The sequence below is a fragment of the Lutra lutra genome, chromosome 3 (genome assembly GCF_902655055.1).
Source record: "Lutra lutra chromosome 3, mLutLut1.2, whole genome shotgun sequence".
NCBI lineage: Eukaryota > Metazoa > Chordata > Mammalia > Carnivora > Mustelidae > Lutra > Lutra lutra.
This window is the reverse complement of record NC_062280.1, coordinates 12,960,748-12,978,226: the sequence shown is the minus strand read 5'-3', so window position 1 is coordinate 12,978,226 and position 17,479 is coordinate 12,960,748. Positions and strand designations below refer to the sequence as shown.

The following is a 17,479-nucleotide window of genomic DNA, read 5'->3' as shown; positions in this document are numbered from 1 at the left end:
ATTGCCTATGCTTTCCTTATTCGTTAAGGATAAAAATTTCATTTATCAAATACAGGTGCCAGATTTCACATTATTTTTAAATATATAAAAATAAAATCATGGTACCCACAGCTAAAGCAGTTAAAATTCTTTTGGAAAGACATTCTAAAATTTCAAAGCATTTGTAGGGAAAATAGTAAACAGGAAAGAATAAGAGGCTTCTCACCAAGCCCTTTAGCCAACCAGCTGTTGACTCCCTGGGGTGAAGCATCATAGACTGTGTGAGGAGAGTAAATACCGACTCTGTTTTCCAGAGCCCGGATCACCAGGCGCTCCTTCCAGGTTTTCCAGGTTATATGCTTCAGGGGTCGGAAGATGGGTGGGTGGTACGAGAGAATGAGATCCACCTTCTTTTGCAGTGCCTCCTCCATTACTTGCTCGGTCAAGTCAATGGTAAGAAAGAGAGTGTGTACGATGTGTGGTGGGCTTGGTTCCACCAGTAACCCGACATTGTCCCAACTCTCAGCAAGTGAGAGGGACGCGAAGTCATTCAAGGAAGAAACGAGCACCTTCAAATCCATGAAGGAGCGGGATGGATTGCAGACTGGGGAATGAACAAGCCGGACTGTTCTGCGAATGAGGCGTACAGATGACAACATACAGAAATCAGGCAAAACTGAGTATCTGAAGTCAAAACACAGAAAATGGTACACAGACACACTTTAGGCCTGGACCTTCAAGGGAGCAAAGCAAAGGAGCAAAAGAGCTGTAGTCACATATTACTGGGTTCAAATACTAATTCTGCCACCTACCATCACACGATATCTTAGATAACTCATTTAACCTGAGGTTACTTTCTCATTTACAAAATGGGAGACACTATAACCTACATCAGAGACCATTCACAGGAGCAAATGAATTAATATGTGTAAGTCACCTAGCATGAGCTTGGTACATGATACACAAAATGTTCCTCCCCACTTCCTGGACCTCACACAAGCCCTGATTCTTGTTCTCCCCATTCTTGCTTCAACCACTCTCCTCCCTTCTCCAGTTCTTTAAATACCACCCTTTCTTCCAAGACTCCTTCAACTTCCAAAATAAAGCTTCTCAAAAAACCCTTTCAGTGTCTAAGCCCTATACAAAACTAACACTCAACTTCAATTAGAATCCAGGAACATTTCTATTTTTGAAGAAAAGCATTCATAGTATGCATAACTGACAAGATAAGTGTAGCCAATGTAAATTTAACCAGATAATCGTAATTTCAAAACCAAGTATTTCCACAAAAATATTTAACAAATTTGTTGAAAAATGCACTCTTTCAGGGGGGCCTGGGGGGCCCAGTCGTTAAGCATCTCCCACTATCTCGCTGTGTGTCAAATAAATAAAATCTTAAAAAAAAAAAGAAAAATGTACTTTTTCAGCAAAAAACATTTACTACGACATGTGTGTACTTATTCAAAATCTGATTTAAAATGATGCGGAGCCTCCAAAACCCACTGGAGCCTGGGGTCCTGAAGATCTTCTAAAGGTCCTTACACACTTTCTTTCTACGGATTCCAAGTACTGATACCGCCCCGCTCTCCAGACTCTTAGAAATCTGGCAGGCGTGAAAGTAAAGCCCTAGTGGCCCACCACAGTTTTGAGTTATGTACTGCTAAAGTTGAAAGAGCCCTTCAAAATAACAGAGAACACCCTCCATTTCACAGATCAGGAAACTGCGAGGCTGCGTGGCTTGACGCCGCAATTAACCACGGGAGGCGGCACAGCGGGTGGGCAGAAGCACCCACTCTGAAACCAGACCGACTCCCAGAGCCGCAGCCGTGTAACCCATCTCCTAACGTCTGTTGTTTCGCCCACCTTAGAATAAAAATAACCGTGCCCCGCTTACAGAGTGGTCGAGATGTAACCGTACAGCTGGGAACAGTGCCCAGCGTCAGCACTGTTTTTAAGTGACAATAGTATGGACCACTTTACAGCCTGCAAACTGCAGCCTGCTCCGTGACTTCAGATACCTCCCCATTTCAGTCCCACTTCAGACCTTTTCCAGGACAATGAAGAGGCGAGACCCAGCCTGAAGCTCCTGAGTAGGCACTCCTACCCCACTAGCGCCCTATGCCCTCAAGCTACAGACAAACTTCGTGCGCGTCTCCTCCTCCGCCTTCCCTCCCAGAAGCGCCCTCATAACCTCCACAGCGAGCACTAACCACACGCCCGCCACGAACCGCACTCACTACTTCCGGTCCTGCGCACGGCCTCCTGGCACTGCAGGATGGGATGGGAAGGAGCCAGGCGGAACTGGTCCTCCCCGTTTTACGTCGGAGCCCAAGGCATTGCTAGAGGTTGCGCGGAATGGTTCCGGTTTACATTTCGTGTCCCTGTACACTTATTAAAAGAGCGCTCTTTCGCTGTCAAAAGGTACCAGGTGAGGATAAATTACATTGTCTTCCTAGCTGTAGTCATTTTGGTTTGAAATGGGAAGGAAGGAGGAGGTAAACCGAGGCGAGGAGGTGAGGGGCGTACTCTCTAATGGGTGCCGCGCTCGACTTCCGGTAGCCCGAAGACTAACTTCGAAACGTGGGTATATGCAAGGGATTTTTTTTTGTTTCAACAATAGCTGTGCTAGCTGAAGAGGTAAGTAACATCACTCAGTCTCATTCACTTACCGAGATTCTTGCTAAGCTCTTTGTTTTGCTTCTTGGGCTGCTTCAAAGTGAGCATACCGGGCGGGGAGGGTGGTGTTGGAACAGACTCATTTAGAAAAATTTATAGCGTATTATTGGTAAGTGCTATAGGAGAAGATAATTGGGCAGGTCCTAGAGTGAAGGCAGTTTTAAATAGAGTTATCAGGCCAGTGAGTCCTGACTTTTGAGCAGAGACTTGGACGTGAGGGATGTAACTGTCCAGACGTCTGAGTTTAAGTGCTCCAGAGGGAGAACACTCAGTGTCTAGACCCCAAGGTGGAAATGTACCTGACTTGCAGGAGTTGCAGGGAGGCTTTTGAATAGGAGTAAGTGAGAGATTGAGAGGCTTGAGTCGGGAAGGTTCTCATCGTTTCCATAGTCAGATTTTTACTACTTGGGGGTGCTGTTCGAGACGTTTTCTTTTAAAAATGCAGTAAAAATGAGCATGTGTGAGTTGAGAGGAAAATAAACATAGTTTTCTCTTTCGAGAATAGAGACACGTTTTCCAACTTCTCTTGATAAGACTGAGAAATTCAGCAGTAGTATTTCCTGAAACCATCAAGAAGAAAAATGGTAAGTTTTGTACAATTTTTTTTTTTAAGATTTTATTTGTCGGAGAGAGAGAGAGCACAATAGGGGGAGAGGCAGGCAGAGCAGGCAGAGGGAGAAGCAGGTTCTCCCCGCTGAGCAAGGAGCCCAATGTGGGACTCAGTACCAGGACCGCGGCATCATGACCGGAGACCAAGGCTGACGCTTAAGCTACTGAGCCCCCCAGACGTTCCCAGTTTTGTACAATTCTTAATGTCTTTCATTATAAATAATTTTTAGAAATTCAGTCAAGGGAAATAAAACTGCATGGACTTTAATGGCAAGACAGAAATGGTAAGACAGAAGCACACACTGGATGACTGCTCTAAACAAAACCAGAAGCAAAATTACTTTTAAATTCTTCAGTGTTTTCACTTAAAATGCACAGAATTTACTTTTTACAGAAAAAGATTGATTACAACATATACATGGAAAGAGGGAGCTGCAGAGTATACCCAGGTGTGATAATTTTAACTGAATCCTTTTGTTCTGGATCTAAGGTAGCAACCAGAGCTTGACATAGAAGACAAGCAATGAGAATAATGCTCTGTATCCCTCCCACCCTACCCCCAGCTCACACACTCCTGCCTCTATCAACCTGACCATACTTTCTGACTGCTAGAAACTATTGGAAGAAGAGAAATGAAAAAGGAAGCCTCAGAGTAGCCCCCCACCCCACAATGTAGCAACAAAAGGAATGTGCAAGTTACTGGAACAGGAGCTAAACAAAAAGCAAGCAAGGATAATATGGTTACCTCTGCACATTTAGGATCTAGAAACACAGACGACTGTTATCTTTAGTGAAGAAAGGAATTGTTTTTAACACTGTCACTAAGAATTAAATTACATAAGGGAAATGGTGGAACCTTTGTTTTGAAAAGTCATTTTCTTACTGTTTTCAATATAAATGATGTTGGTGTGTTGCCATTTAAATCAGTATTACTAACATGACCATTGTTTTCAGTTTTATTGATGAAAAATTCACACTTAAGTATTTCCACTATAGTATTTACTATCAAATGTGTAGGGTAGACAGCATTTTACATTAACATATTTATCTTCTGGAGTTTTTTTTTTTTCTACTGTTGAAATAAGTTTTGTTTTTTGTTTTTTTTTTAGATTTTTATTTATTTATTTGATAGAGAGATCACAAGTAGGCAGAAAGGCAGGCAGTGAAATAAGTTTTGAGGAAGTACAGCTTACTCTCAGCTTTGAGGACAGTTCATCTCTGAAATGTTGTTTTTTGTGTTTTCATTCAGATTGTCATCTTTATCCTAGTTTGGGAAATAAATACAGTGCATAAAGTCATGAAGAAATCTCATTTGTTTTTTTCTCGTTTTTAGTCAGTGACACTGCATACAGATGTAGGTGATATTAAAATAGAAGTTTTCTGTGAGAGGACACCCAAAACTTGTGAGGTGAGTACCATTATGTACCTATAAGTTAATGAGTTAATGCAGCAGGATAACCATTTTGAAATTATCTAACCTAAAAAACAATGAACACTTGTATATAAAACCAGTGTCAGGAAAAACTAGGCATCATAATTTCTCACTTAGTTTCTTACTTACTTTTTTTTTCTTTTTTTTTAAAGATTTTATTTATTTAACAGAGAGAGAGATCACAAGTAGGCAGAAAGGAAGGCAGAGAGAGAGAGAGGGAAGCAGGCTCCCCACTGAACAGAGACCCCCCCACACACACCCTGCAATGCAGGGCTTGATCCCAGGACCCTGAGATCATGACCCGAGCCGAAGGCAGAGGTTTTAACAAACTGAGCCACCCAGGTGCCCCAGTTTCTACTTACTTTTGATGTTAAAGGTGGAGCAAAGAAAGGATTGGTAATTTTTCTTTAACTGTAGAGTGGTGGGTATCTTTTTCTTTTCATTTTATTAGGATATCAGGTAAGAGAACTGTTTCTTACATTATTTTAATTATTTAAATGACAAGGAAAGAAAAAGTTAGCTCTCTCTATATATTCATTCAGCAATTATGAAAGACTATCTTGCCAGGGTTAAGGAATACAGTAATGAACAAGAGATATTCCTTGCCCTTACAGAGCTAATACTCTGAGAAAATAAGTTGGGGGGCGGGAGAGTCATTCTAGAAAAAAAATGATTCCAGATCATGATAATGCATTGTAGGAAACAAAGCATTGAAATGGAGACTAATGGAAAGGAATTATTTAAAAGAAGTTGAGGGCAGGCCTAGCCAAGAAAGTGATACTTAAACTGAGTGCAGAAGGTAATGAAGGCTTTCCACGGAAAGAGATAAAAAGAATATTCCAGGTATAGAGATAGAAGTACAAAGGCCTTAGGTGGGTAAGCCTACTCCTTACAGATGAATTTTCAGAATGATAGTGGGGTTAACATATAACAGAAAGAAATTATTAACACATGAGATGTAGAGGTAAGATTGTGTATTCTAATCCAAGAACAAAAGGAAGCCATTAAAGTGTTTTAGGCAGGGCGCCTGGGTGGCTCAGTGGGTTAAGCCGCTGCCTTCGGCTCAGGTCATGATCTCAGGGTCCTGGGATCGAGTCCCGCATCGGGCTCTCTGCTCAGCAGGGAGCCTGCTTCCCTCTCTCTCTCTGCCTGCCTCTCTGTCTACTTGTGATCTCTGTCTGTCAAATAAATAAATAAAATCTTTAAAAAAAAATAAATAAAGTGTTTTAGGCAGAAAAGTGAGATCCAAAGTAATCCCTAAAAACATAAATGCATTGTTAATGGTGTTTTTAGTAAATAAAACAGTTTGCTCATTGCTTTAAATGCATTTCTGTTACATCATTTCCCAATCATTATTTTTACTCTTTTCAGAATTTTTTGGCTCTTTGTGCCAGTAATTACTACAATGGCTGTATATTTCATAGAAATATCAAGGGTTTCATGGTTCAAACAGGAGATCCGACAGGTAAGTTTCTCCATTAATATCTAGAGAATTGGGTATATAGTATGAAGAAGAGAGTAGATAAAGAATAAAAAAAATATTTAATGTAACATTGTATATCAACTATGCTCAAATTAAAAATATTTGGGGGGGGGGGGTTGGCTGGGTGGCTCAAAGAGGATAAGTATCTGACTCTTGATTTTGATCCAGGTTTTGATCTCAGGGTTGTAAGTTCAAGCCCCGCTGGACTTGGTTGGAGCCTACTTAGAGAATAAATATAAAAATAAGTTTTTTTAATAAATAAAATTAATTTTTATAAAATAAAACCAAAGATATAAGCACATAGAGTTTTTATAACCCGGCTACCTTACTATAGCAAGAAATTTTTTAAGTAGAAGCTACTGGCATCTAGCTTTAAATTAAAATAGGAAGGGTGCTTGCGTGGCTCAGTGGGTTGAGCATTGGACTCTTGGTCTCGGCTTGGGTCGTGATCTTGGGGGAGTGAAATCAAGACTTGCATCAGACTCTGCTGGGTGCAGAGTCTGCTTCAGTTCTGTCTTCCTTTCCCTCTGCCCCTCCTGCTCATTACACTCTCTCTCTTCAAAATAAATAAATAACATCTTAAAATATGAACACTATTGACAGTGAAAGGATTTCTTTTTTTGTAGAGATACTTTATTTTTCTGGTCTGTAAAGTGAAATTTTGAGAAGAAAGGACATATCAAATTTTATCTTTATTTTTTTAATTTATTTTTGAGAGAGAATGCATGTGCGAGCATGGGGGCGGGGGATGACAATGGGGGTGGGAGGGGGAGGCAGACTCCCCACTGAGCAGGGAGCCCCATGTGGGACTCGATCCCAGGACCCTGGGATCATGACTAAAGCTGAAGGCAGAGGCTAAACCAACTGAACAACCCAGCCACTCCAAATGTTATTTAAATTTTATTTTTAATAAACATATATTTTTATCCCCAGGGGTACAGGTCTGCGAATCGCCAGGTTTACACACTTCACAGCACTCACCATAGCACATACCCTCCCCAATATCCGTAACCCCACCCCCCCTCCCAACCCCCCTCCCCCCATCAACCCTCAGTTTGTTTTGTGAGATTAAGAGTCACTTATGGTTTGTCTCCCTCCCAATCCCATCTTGTTACCAAATGTTATTTATATTTAAAGAATTATTGGGGTGCCTGGGGAGCTCAGTTGGTTAAGCATCTGCCTTTGGTTGGGATCATGATTTCGGGGTCCTGGGATTGAACCCCATGTTGGGCTCCCTGCTCAGCAGGGAGCCTGCTTCACCCTCTCCCTCTGCCTCTCCCCCAGCTGTGCACTCTTTTTCTCTTTCACACAAATAAATAAAATCTTTAAAAATAAATAAACAGGGGCGCCTGGGTGGCTCATTCGTTAAGTGTCTGCCTTTGGCTCAGGTCATGATCCTAGAGTCCTGGGATGGAGCCCCACATCGGGCTCCCTGCTAAGTGGGAAGCCTGCTTCTCCCTCTCCCTCTGCTTGTGTTCCCTCTCTAGCTGTGTCTCTGTCAAATGAATAAATAAAATCTTCTTAAAAATAAATAAATAGTTATAAAACAGCCCATATGTTTTAGAAATTGAAGCCACTTGGGTGGCTCAGTTGGTTAAGTGACTGCCTTCAACTCAGTTTATGATCCTGGAGTCCTGGAATTGAGTTCTGGCATCAGGCTCCCTGCTCCGTGCCTAGCCTGCTTCTGCCTGTCCTCCCTGCTCCTGCCCTCTCTAGCTCTGCCCCTCTCTCTCTCCAATAAATAAAATCTTAAAAAAAAAAAAAAAGAAGAAAAGAAAATCAACCTTTTCAACTTTTAACTAGATACTTTGGTTTCTGTTTTTTCTTTTTAAATATTTATTTATTTGACAGAGATCACAAGTAGGCAGAGAGGCAGGCAGAGAGAGGAGGAAGCAAGCTCCTGGCTGAGCAGAGAGCCCGAGTTGGGGCTCGATCCCAGGACCATGAGATTGACCTGAGCTGAAGGCAGAGGCTTTAACCCACTGAGCCACCCAGGTGCACCGATACTTTGGCTTTTGTTTTTGTTTTTTTTTCTTAAAGATTTTATTCATTTATTTCAGAGAGAGAGAGATCACAAGTAGGCAGAGAGGCAGGCAGAGAGAGAAGGGGGAAGCAGGCTCCCTGCTGAGCAGAGAGCCCGATGCGGGGCTTGATCCCAGGCTCCTGAGATCATGACCTGAGCCGAAGGCAGAGGCTTAACCCACTGAGCCACCCAGGCACCCCAATACTTTGTTTTTTTTTTAATTAGAAACTTCTTTTGATTTGTCTTGTAATATAGGTACCGGAAGAGGAGGTAACAGTATCTGGGGCAAGAAATTTGAGGATGAATATAGTGAATATCTTAAGGTATATCTCTAGTGCTTCAAAATCTATTTTTTCATGCCTTGTTTACACTTGAAAACTTTTAGTACATATGTTGTTAATGTCATTAGTATACAAACATACTTTTTTTGTAGTTTTAGTATACTTGATAAATATCAGGGAGAAAATGGCAAGAAAAATTTCTTGCCTTAAATATATTTTGGAATATATAAATGTATTTTGGAATCTCACGATCCCATGTATCTTAATATTAAGTGAGCGTATCTTCGGATCCAACCTGAAATGTTTAATCAGTAATGTACCAACAGGGCTAAATGTCTCACTAGGTTAAAGGGAAGGGCATAGCATGGTGAAATTAGAGATTTTTAATTTTCCTTCCTGTTTTTTTTTTTTTTTTAATTTATTTATTTATCATAGAGAGCGAGTGAGCACACAGGCAGGCAGAGTGACAGGCAGAGGTAGAGGGAGAAGCAGGCTCCCTGCTGAGCCAGGAGCCCGATGTGGAACTCAATCCCAGGACACTGGGATCATGACCTGCGCCGAAGGCAGCTGCTTAACCAACTGAGCCACCCAGGTGTCCCTGTTTTTGTTTTTCTTTTCACATTTCTTTCACATTTTCTTGATTTTTCAAACTTTCTAAAGAACCTTTTCTTTTTAATTTCATATTTAAAAAAATTTATTTTTAAGTAATCTCTACACCCAGCGTGGGGCTCAAACTTACAACCCCAAAATCAAGAGTTGCATGCTCCATCAGCTGAGCTCGTCAGGTACCCCATGAAACGTTTGTTGGTTTTGTTTTTTTGTTTTTTTAATAAAAAACTAATGCATTCCTGTTTTTTTAAAAAATTTTTTAACTTAAATTTAAAAAACTAAAATAGTGTGATACTATCTTAGCTCAAAAACAAGCAAAAGAAAAAAATATATTGTTACGGCATATTTAAAGATAGTTGAATAGTGGTTCTCGGAGAGGTTGAGGTGATAGATAAGGAGTATACAGGCATATGCAACAGTTCGGTAAGTTGGATTCTTAAGTCTTAGAAATAGATTAATGAGTATTAAGTTCTAAGGGGTACATTACACTCTTGTGTATGTATCAAATATAACATTTGGGAGTCACCTTTTAGGAAGACAATAAAGCATTAATATCTTTTTTTCACATTTTAAAAATTGAATTGATTGACATATAACATAGTACTGGTTTCAGAGGTACAGGCCTGTGATTCATCAGTTTTATATATTATGTATTACATCACATGCCCTCCTTGATGTCCATCAAAGCATTAATATCTTGATGTAGCTATATTTCTGTTGCTTGTCTCACTAGTGTTTCCTGATGAATAGCTAAAGAGAGAGTAATCATTATTTACTGACAGCGCCTCCTCATAACACAGTTCTGTCATGTGTTCCATCTTATCAGTAGAGTCCTTTTAATTCTTTAAATAGTTACTTGTATAACAAATACTATCTTGAAATTAGAGCTGTAGGAAACCTTCCCTTAGATCATTCAGTCCTGGGTCATGAACTGACTGCCCTTGTGTAGAAGACCCAAGATATATTCTCAATGGCCATTGGCTTAAAAAAAAAATATGTAGTGCTATCAGGCAAGAGATAACACCATTCCTTTTGCCAGACTCCATCACTCCCCAATGTGTACACTCTGTCCAATTAATTTATTACCTGCTGACCCTTGCGAGCATTTGAGTTATGAATAAACCCCTGAACTAGTCCAACCACCCTCCCTTGTTTTACAGATACAGAAACTAGCCAGAGTCCAGTGTATATGTGAAGAGATTATGGGGATTTTGGTTTTGTTGTCTGCCTGATCGTTTCATGCCAGCATGTTCCTTAATATAAATGTAAGGATTTCTATTATACCTTGGTATTGTGAAAAATGTTTGTGGCTGTACTCCTCCAAAGTGAAAATGAAATTAACTGGGGCATGTGATTTGATACATGTCCAATTTACATACAAGTTTTAGAAATACAGAGAATACAAAAAGTGAACATTTGGATTAGCCCTAATAGAAGCTGATTAAATGTTTTCTTGGTCCCTTAAAAAGTACAGGTCTTGTTTCAGTCCTATATTTGGAATATTTATATTAAAACAAAGGTAAATATTTTGACGTATCTTTTACAGCACAATGTCAGAGGTGTTGTATCTATGGCTAATAATGGCCCAAACACCAATGGATCTCAGTTCTTCATCACCTATGGCAAGCAGCCACATTTGGACATGAAATACACAGTATTTGGAAAGTGAGTATTTTGGAGTCATCCTTCCGTACTTTCTCTGGGCTTTCCGATACCAAAGAAAATCTTACGACTGGTTTATATTAGATCCATTTGTAGCTGTGCTGTGTGAGTACTTTGATGGTAGTATTCCTACCCATTGCTATTGTCTAAAGGCATAAAAATGAATTTTTTTTTCTGAATTTTGACTCATATCCATGGCAGAAAATCGGTATTTTTTATTGTCCACTGAACTAGGGAATTCAAAGAACTATGAGCATGGTCCTTTCAGGAAACTGTAATTGCTATAATAGGTATTTGGATATTATGTTTCAATCCAAGGAAATTTTCATCCATTTAAATTGTTTCTCTTTCAGGGTGATAGATGGTCTGGAGACTCTGGATGAATTGGAGAAGTTACCAGTAAATGAGAAGACCTATCGACCTCTTAACGATGTACACATTAAGGACATAACAATACATGCCAATCCATTTGCACAATAGCTATAATAGATCTGGAAAAATATTTGGCAGACTATTCAAGGAACACACCTATTGTGGTTTACCCAGTTTTAATTATGTAGAAAGATTACATCATCTGCCTGCCTGTTTATAGCTAAGATCTTCTAGGAGTTGGTGGTACCATGAGGGCCCAAACAGCTTTCATTTCCATTATTACAGCATATTTTTTACTATAACTATTATCTAATGTATTTAAGTTCAATTTTTAAAAAAAACTCTTCTACTTGTAATTTTTTGTTACACATAAACATTCATATATAAACAGCATTTTTGAGCACTCTGATTACATATTCCTGTCATATCTTGTCCACATCCTGGAAGTAGTCTTTTCCATTAATTATTCACTTTGTGCAGTTAGAGTAAGGGCAAGATAGGGATGACCTAGAAAAGCCAGCCAGTCCATTTTGCTATTTTTTTCTAGTCTTTAGATTTACAGTAAAGGCTCACAGAGAAGTCCTCGAGTACAGTTTAAGCACTCAATTTCCCAACTCATTTGCCCATGGAACATTTTTGAAAGCTTATCATTTACAGTATTGCAGGATAGAATTCTACAGGTGATCCATTTGAAAAATGCAGTTAGATGGTTAAGAGCACCAGTTGTAGAGTCCTGGACTGTGTTTGAATCACAGCTCTACCTCCTACTAGGCAGGTTAACATCTTCCAAGTTTTCTCATCCCTGAAGACTCCTCCCCTCATAAGACTCATGAGGATTGAATCAAACAATCTGTGTAAAGCTTCTGGCATGTGATAAGTGTTCTGTAGTGAGTAAATGGAAGCTGCTCTCCTGACCTTTCCACCATAGGGCTCTCACCTAATCAGTCTTCATTTATCAAGCTATACTATTGATCTCATCAAGAACTATATTCTTCAGGGTACCTGGGTGGCTCAGTGGTTAAGCATCTACCTTCGGCTCAGGTCATGATCCCAAAGTCCTGGGATCGAGCCCCCACATTGGGCTCCCTGCTCAGCAGGAAGCCTGCTTCTCCCTCTCCCACTCCCCCTGCTTGTATTCCCTTTCTGTGAAATAAATAAAATCTTTAAAGAAAAAAAAAAAACCATATTCTTCAGTCTGCTTCAGTCACCTTGATAGTATTCCTAAAACTGATGCCCAGCATTTCTTGGTTTGTATCATTTCTGCAGATGGCTGATCTAAGTATTTTCTTTCTTTACAGTTTGGATGTCAGCTTGCAATATCCTCTTAATTACCATCTATACCTTTTACTAAACTAATGTGCCAGTTATACTAACATCCTCACTTTGGTTTTTTTTTAAATGAGCTCTATGCCTAATGTGGGGCTTGAACTCATAACCCTAAGATCAAGAATTGTAGACTCCACCTACTGAGCCAGCCAGTACCCCTAAAGCCTTCACATTTTGATTCAGCCTTTTAATTTAATCATTTAAATTTCTAGACTTTTTTTTTAAAAGATTTTATTTATTTATTTGACAGAAATCACAAGTAGGCAGAGAAGCAGGCAGAGGGAGAAGGGGAGGCAGGCTCCCCACTGAGCAGAGAGCCCGATGTGGGGCTCCATCCCAGGACCTTGAGATCATGACCTGAGCCAAAGGCAGAGGCTTTAACCCACTGGGCCACCCTCGCGCCCCCAGATTTCTAGACTTTAATATTAAAGCCTCTTTTGGGCCAGAATTTGTTTTGACATATAACTGATACTTTTCCTTTCCAACTGAATGGCACTGGATTTTTTTTGTCATTTCTCTTTAAGAGGCTTTTTTTAAAAATTTATTTTATTTTTAAGATTTTATTTATTTATTTGACAGACTGAGATCACAAGTAGGCAGAGAGGCAGGCAGAGAGAGAGGTGGAGGCAGGCTCCCCGCTGAGCAGAGCCCGACGTGGGGCTCAATCCCAGGACCCTGGGATCATGACCTGAGCCGAAGGCAGAGGCTTAACCCACTGAGCCACCCAGGCGCCCCTCTCTTAAGAGGCTTTTACTGATTGTCTGTTTTGGTACTGTTTTGGTACTGACTGGCACTCCCTCAATTTTTATTCTAAACTCTGCTTTTGTTTTTTTTAAGTGCTAGTAAATGCTGGGGTTTGGGTTTTTTAGAGCTCATTCTTACAATGTCTGTTTAGTTATAGCTATAAAGATCGACAGAGGGATAGTCTGGCTGCCCACCTTGGGCCTATTAGGAGACATCTTGAGATCAAAATCCATAACACTATCTTCTGTCCATTCACACTGAGTTGACTGGTTCACACAGATCACATTGACAGTTGAGCGGCTGATACTTTGTTCCATTTATTAATTGACAGTATGTTACTAAGACTAAGGCTAGAATATTGTTGATCAACCAAATTCTCTTTAAAAAGAAGAGTAATATGGCTTCCCTTTTGGACCAGAGGTTAGCAAACTACTGCCCTCAGGCTGGCCACCTGTTTCTGCAAATAGCCTTCATGGATCTCAACCATTCCCATCTTAGGTGTTTTCTGACTGCTTGGTGCTACAGTAGCAGTATAGATTGGTTGTGACAGAGAATAAAAGGCCTACAAGCCTAAAATATTTATTATCTTGCCATTTAAGAAAATTTGCTAGGGGCGCCTGGGTGGCTCAGTGGGTTAAAGCCTCTGCCTTCGGCTCAGGTCATGATCCCAGGGTCCTGGAATCAAGCCCCGCACCGGGCTCTGCTCAGCAGGGAGCCTGCTCCCTCCTCTGTCTGCCTCTGTGCCTATTTGAGATCTCTTTCTCTCTCTGTGTGTGTCAAATAAATCTTAAAAATCTTAAAAAAAAAAAGAAAGAAAGAAAATTTGCTAATCTTTGATCTAGAATATCAGAAGTTGCCAGATAATCATTGTTTCATTGCAAAGGGAGCTTGATGAGCTTAAGGCATAATAAATCAATAGATACCATGATAGTTCCTTCACTACTCTAAAAATGTTCAGGTACCTATCCTTTAGGATACCTAAATCCTGTTAGTTCTTGGTTTGGAGCTCTTTGAAAAGAGCTTCCTTTTTTTTTTTTTTAAGGTTTTATTTATTTATTTGACAGAGCGAGAAAGTACAAGCAGGGAGAGCAGCAGAGGGAGAGAGAGAGGCAGGCTCTCTGCCAAACAGGGAGCCCTATGTGGAGCTCGACCCTAGGTCCCTGGGATCATGACCAGCGCTTAAGGCAGATGCTTAACCGACCAAGCCACCCATGCACCCCAGGAGAGCTCTTTCTGTAGGCCTTTGGTGAATTGAATAGTTACCATTTATACCTTGGTTAAACTTGGCAGTTTCCAAATCCATTTAGCAATATCTAAGCTATGTTGGGTATTTCTAAAGATATGTATTCTCATCTTTTTGTTCAAAAAACAAAAACTAGAGGTGCCTGGGTGACTCAGTCTGTTATGAGTCTGCCTTCAACTCATAATGACCCCAGAGTCCTGGGATCGGCTCCTGCAATAGGCTTCCTGCTCAGTGGGGAGTCTGCTTGTGTTCTCTTGCTCTCTCCTGTGTCAAATAAATAAATAAAATCTTTCTTAAAAAAAGAAAGAAAAGACTAAAACAAGTAAGTAATTTATTGAGTTTCTTTCAGACTTGTACGTGAAGGTGCATAGGACACTGCTTGTTCCACGGGAGCACACTCTAGGAAGCTACAGATACGTAAATAGATAAATTTTAATACATAGGACTCAACTTTTAATCAGTTTAGCAAACTGGATAGATTAGTTACTATTTCACTAGTGAATTTAAATGAAAACGAATGGTTCTTTTCAATTCAGTTCATACCAACTATAAAGGTAGGGATGGGAACTCAATATAATATTAACTCTAAAGCAAATCTAGAATAAATGATAATATAAATTTTTAAAAGCAAGTTACAATCAGGTGCACCTAACTGGCTCAGCTGGTGGAGGTTTGTGGCTTCCTGACCTCAGGTTTGTGGTTTCGAGCCCCAAATTGGGTGTAAAGACTATTTAAAAAAATAAAATCATGAGTGTCTGGGTAGCTCAGTTGGTTAAGCGTCTGCCTTCACCTCAGATCAGGATCTTAGGATCCTGGGATAGAGCTCCACAGAGCCCCACATTGGGCTAGCTCAGCAGAGCCTACTTCTTCCTCACTCTCAAGTAAATAAAAAAATAAAATAAAATAAAATAAAAAAATCTTAAAAAAGCAATATCTGAAATCCTTAAAAAGAAAAGTTATTGGGGCGCCTGGGTGGCTCAGTGGTTAAAGCCTCTGCCTTCAGCTCAGGTCATGATCTCAGGGTTCTGGGATCGAGTCCCACATCGGGCTCTCTGCTCAGCGGGGAGCCTGCCTCCTCCTCCTCTCTCTCTCTGCCTGCCTCTCTGCCTACTCGTGATCTCTCTCTGTCAAATAAATTTTTAAAAAAATCTTTAAAAAAAAAAAGTTATTTCATAAACTGTGTTAGGATAATCAGTAAATTATATGAAGAAAAGCAGCAAAAGAATTTTACCCCACATGCAATTTCTACCCAAAATTGCAGATGCCTTAAAAGGAAAAAACACCTCTGAAAAGGAAAGAATTTCAGTTTACAAACATGACAAAGATAAAGACAGAACAAGTTTAACTACATAAAAATCGAAAATTTGATTGCAATTAAAAAACTTCAAGAACTGGAGTGTCTGGGTGGCTGAATTGTTAGGTGTCTGTCTTTGCCTTTGGCTCAGGTCATGACCCCAGGGTCTTGGGATTGCGCTCCTCATTGGGATCCCTGCTCAGCAAGAAGCCTGCTTCTTCTCTCACTCCCCTTGCTTGTGTTCCCTCTCTCACTGTCTCTCTCTGTGTCAAATACATACAGAAAATCTTTAAAAAACAAAAAACAAAAACAAAAACTTCAAGGACGAATGAGAGCTGTATACTCAAAAAAGCAATGAGATATGAATGCGCAAGTAATGAGAAAAGGGAAAACGTTCAACTTCACTAATTAGGGAATAAAGTTGCAAGTTTCCTCCAAATTACCATTTTTAAATCTCTGCACTATGTTTGTTAGGGTTGTGATAACGAAGTACCAGAAACTGGGTAACTTAAAGTTCTCTGTTAAACAGACTAGAAATTTAAAAAAATCAAGGTGTGAGCAGGTTAACTCTAAGGTCTCGCTTTGGCTGGCAGAAGACCATTTTCTATCTTCACACAATCAGTGAGTGTCTGTGTCCTAATCTCTTTAAAAAGAAAGATCAGTCAGACAGGATTAGGACCCACCCTACTGACCTCATTTTAACCTTAGGTAGGTCTGTAAAGGCTGCATCTACAAATAACTCACAATCTTGGGGAGGAGGATCAGCAGTTAAGACTTAAATATGAACTGGAGGGACATAGTGCCACCCCAAAACAATCAATAACATGCACTAAAGAACACAGAAAATAATCTCATAAATGAAAATACTAAGTTAGTAATTGTTTAGGTGTAAGGGTTCGCTAAACTTAAAACCATTTCGGAAACTAATTTTGGAAGTATATACCAGACTTTTCCAAAGTTCATCATCTTTCACCCCTGTAATCTTACTGTGTGGATTTCCAAATTGCTCTGTAGTCCTTCACTGCAAATATTACCTGAAATAGAATATAGTTGATGCCCATCTCCTAGATTGTTAGGCTTGAGAACGTATGTACAGTGCTTAGCCCAATAACTAGCTCTGTAACTATGAATACCTATTATCCTTCAAAGATGGGGATTCCCTAGGTTTACTTAACATTCAGAAGTGCTAAATACAACCTGAATTTCACAAGTTATTGTGATGAATTTCTCCCTCTGTGAAATATTTACCTCCTATTTGGGGACCCTGACCCCAATATAAAGATTTAAGTATTAGTGGTTTTATAAGTATAAATGGTTTTAAAACCATGAAGAGAAGGGTCTTATGAAATGCAGACTACCATAGAAATTTGGAAATTCGTATTCCTCATCACTTTTTACCCAATAATTGTGCATCTGTGAAGGGCTGGCTACATTTGTTGCTCTCCCGTGCAAGTGTGAACAGTAAAATTATGCTTAGTTGTAATGTTTAATTTTATACGTTTTCCACTAAGTTTGGGATGAGTAAACAAGAAACAAAATGGAGGAAGGGCACGGGGTCAGGACTGGCAATTACTTTGGTCTATTAATATGTAGTTTGATGATTTTGTTGTTCAGAGGCTGTTTCCTGATACTCTTTCTTCACGACCTTCCATTTACCGATTTAGAGTTCATCTGGCCTTGACAGTGGAGAGGACTGGCTCAATGCCAAAATGTTTAACTATGAAGGGTCCTCACTTCCCATTTCCA

The 17,479-nt window shown here is 39.9% G+C and overlaps 2 protein-coding genes across 11 annotated transcripts in view; one reads left to right on the top strand and one right to left on the bottom strand.

Moving 5' to 3' along the window:
* NIF3L1 (NGG1 interacting factor 3 like 1) overlaps positions 1-17,479 on the bottom strand; it is a 40,820-nt gene that overhangs the window by 22,965 nt on the left and 376 nt on the right. Inside the window, exons 1-2 of one of the 6 annotated variants that reach the window (XM_047720700.1) lie at positions 2,024-2,215; positions 206-663 (exon numbers count right to left, since the gene is read on the bottom strand). In XM_047720700.1, the coding sequence (XP_047576656.1) occupies positions 206-638 (433 nt within the window). In that variant the 5' untranslated portion in view covers positions 639-663; positions 2,024-2,215. The other 5 variants (XM_047720702.1, XM_047720701.1, XM_047720703.1 and 2 more) reach the window with 5 other exon arrangements.
* PPIL3 (peptidylprolyl isomerase like 3) lies at positions 2,265-11,516 on the top strand. Of its 5 annotated transcripts, none has more exons than XM_047720705.1 (7): positions 2,265-2,407; positions 3,161-3,239; positions 4,598-4,672; positions 6,068-6,161; positions 8,458-8,525; positions 10,639-10,757; positions 11,108-11,516. In XM_047720705.1, exons 2-7 carry the CDS (start codon positions 3,237-3,239, stop codon positions 11,232-11,234), a joined length of 486 nt encoding a protein of 161 aa, XP_047576661.1. In that variant the 5' UTR covers positions 2,265-2,407; positions 3,161-3,236; the 3' UTR covers positions 11,235-11,516. The 5 variants fall into 5 exon arrangements, with proteins under 5 accessions (XP_047576661.1, XP_047576664.1, XP_047576662.1 ...); XM_047720708.1 differs by having other exon boundaries at positions 2,301-2,400; XM_047720706.1 differs by having other exon boundaries at positions 2,312-2,407; positions 3,155-3,239.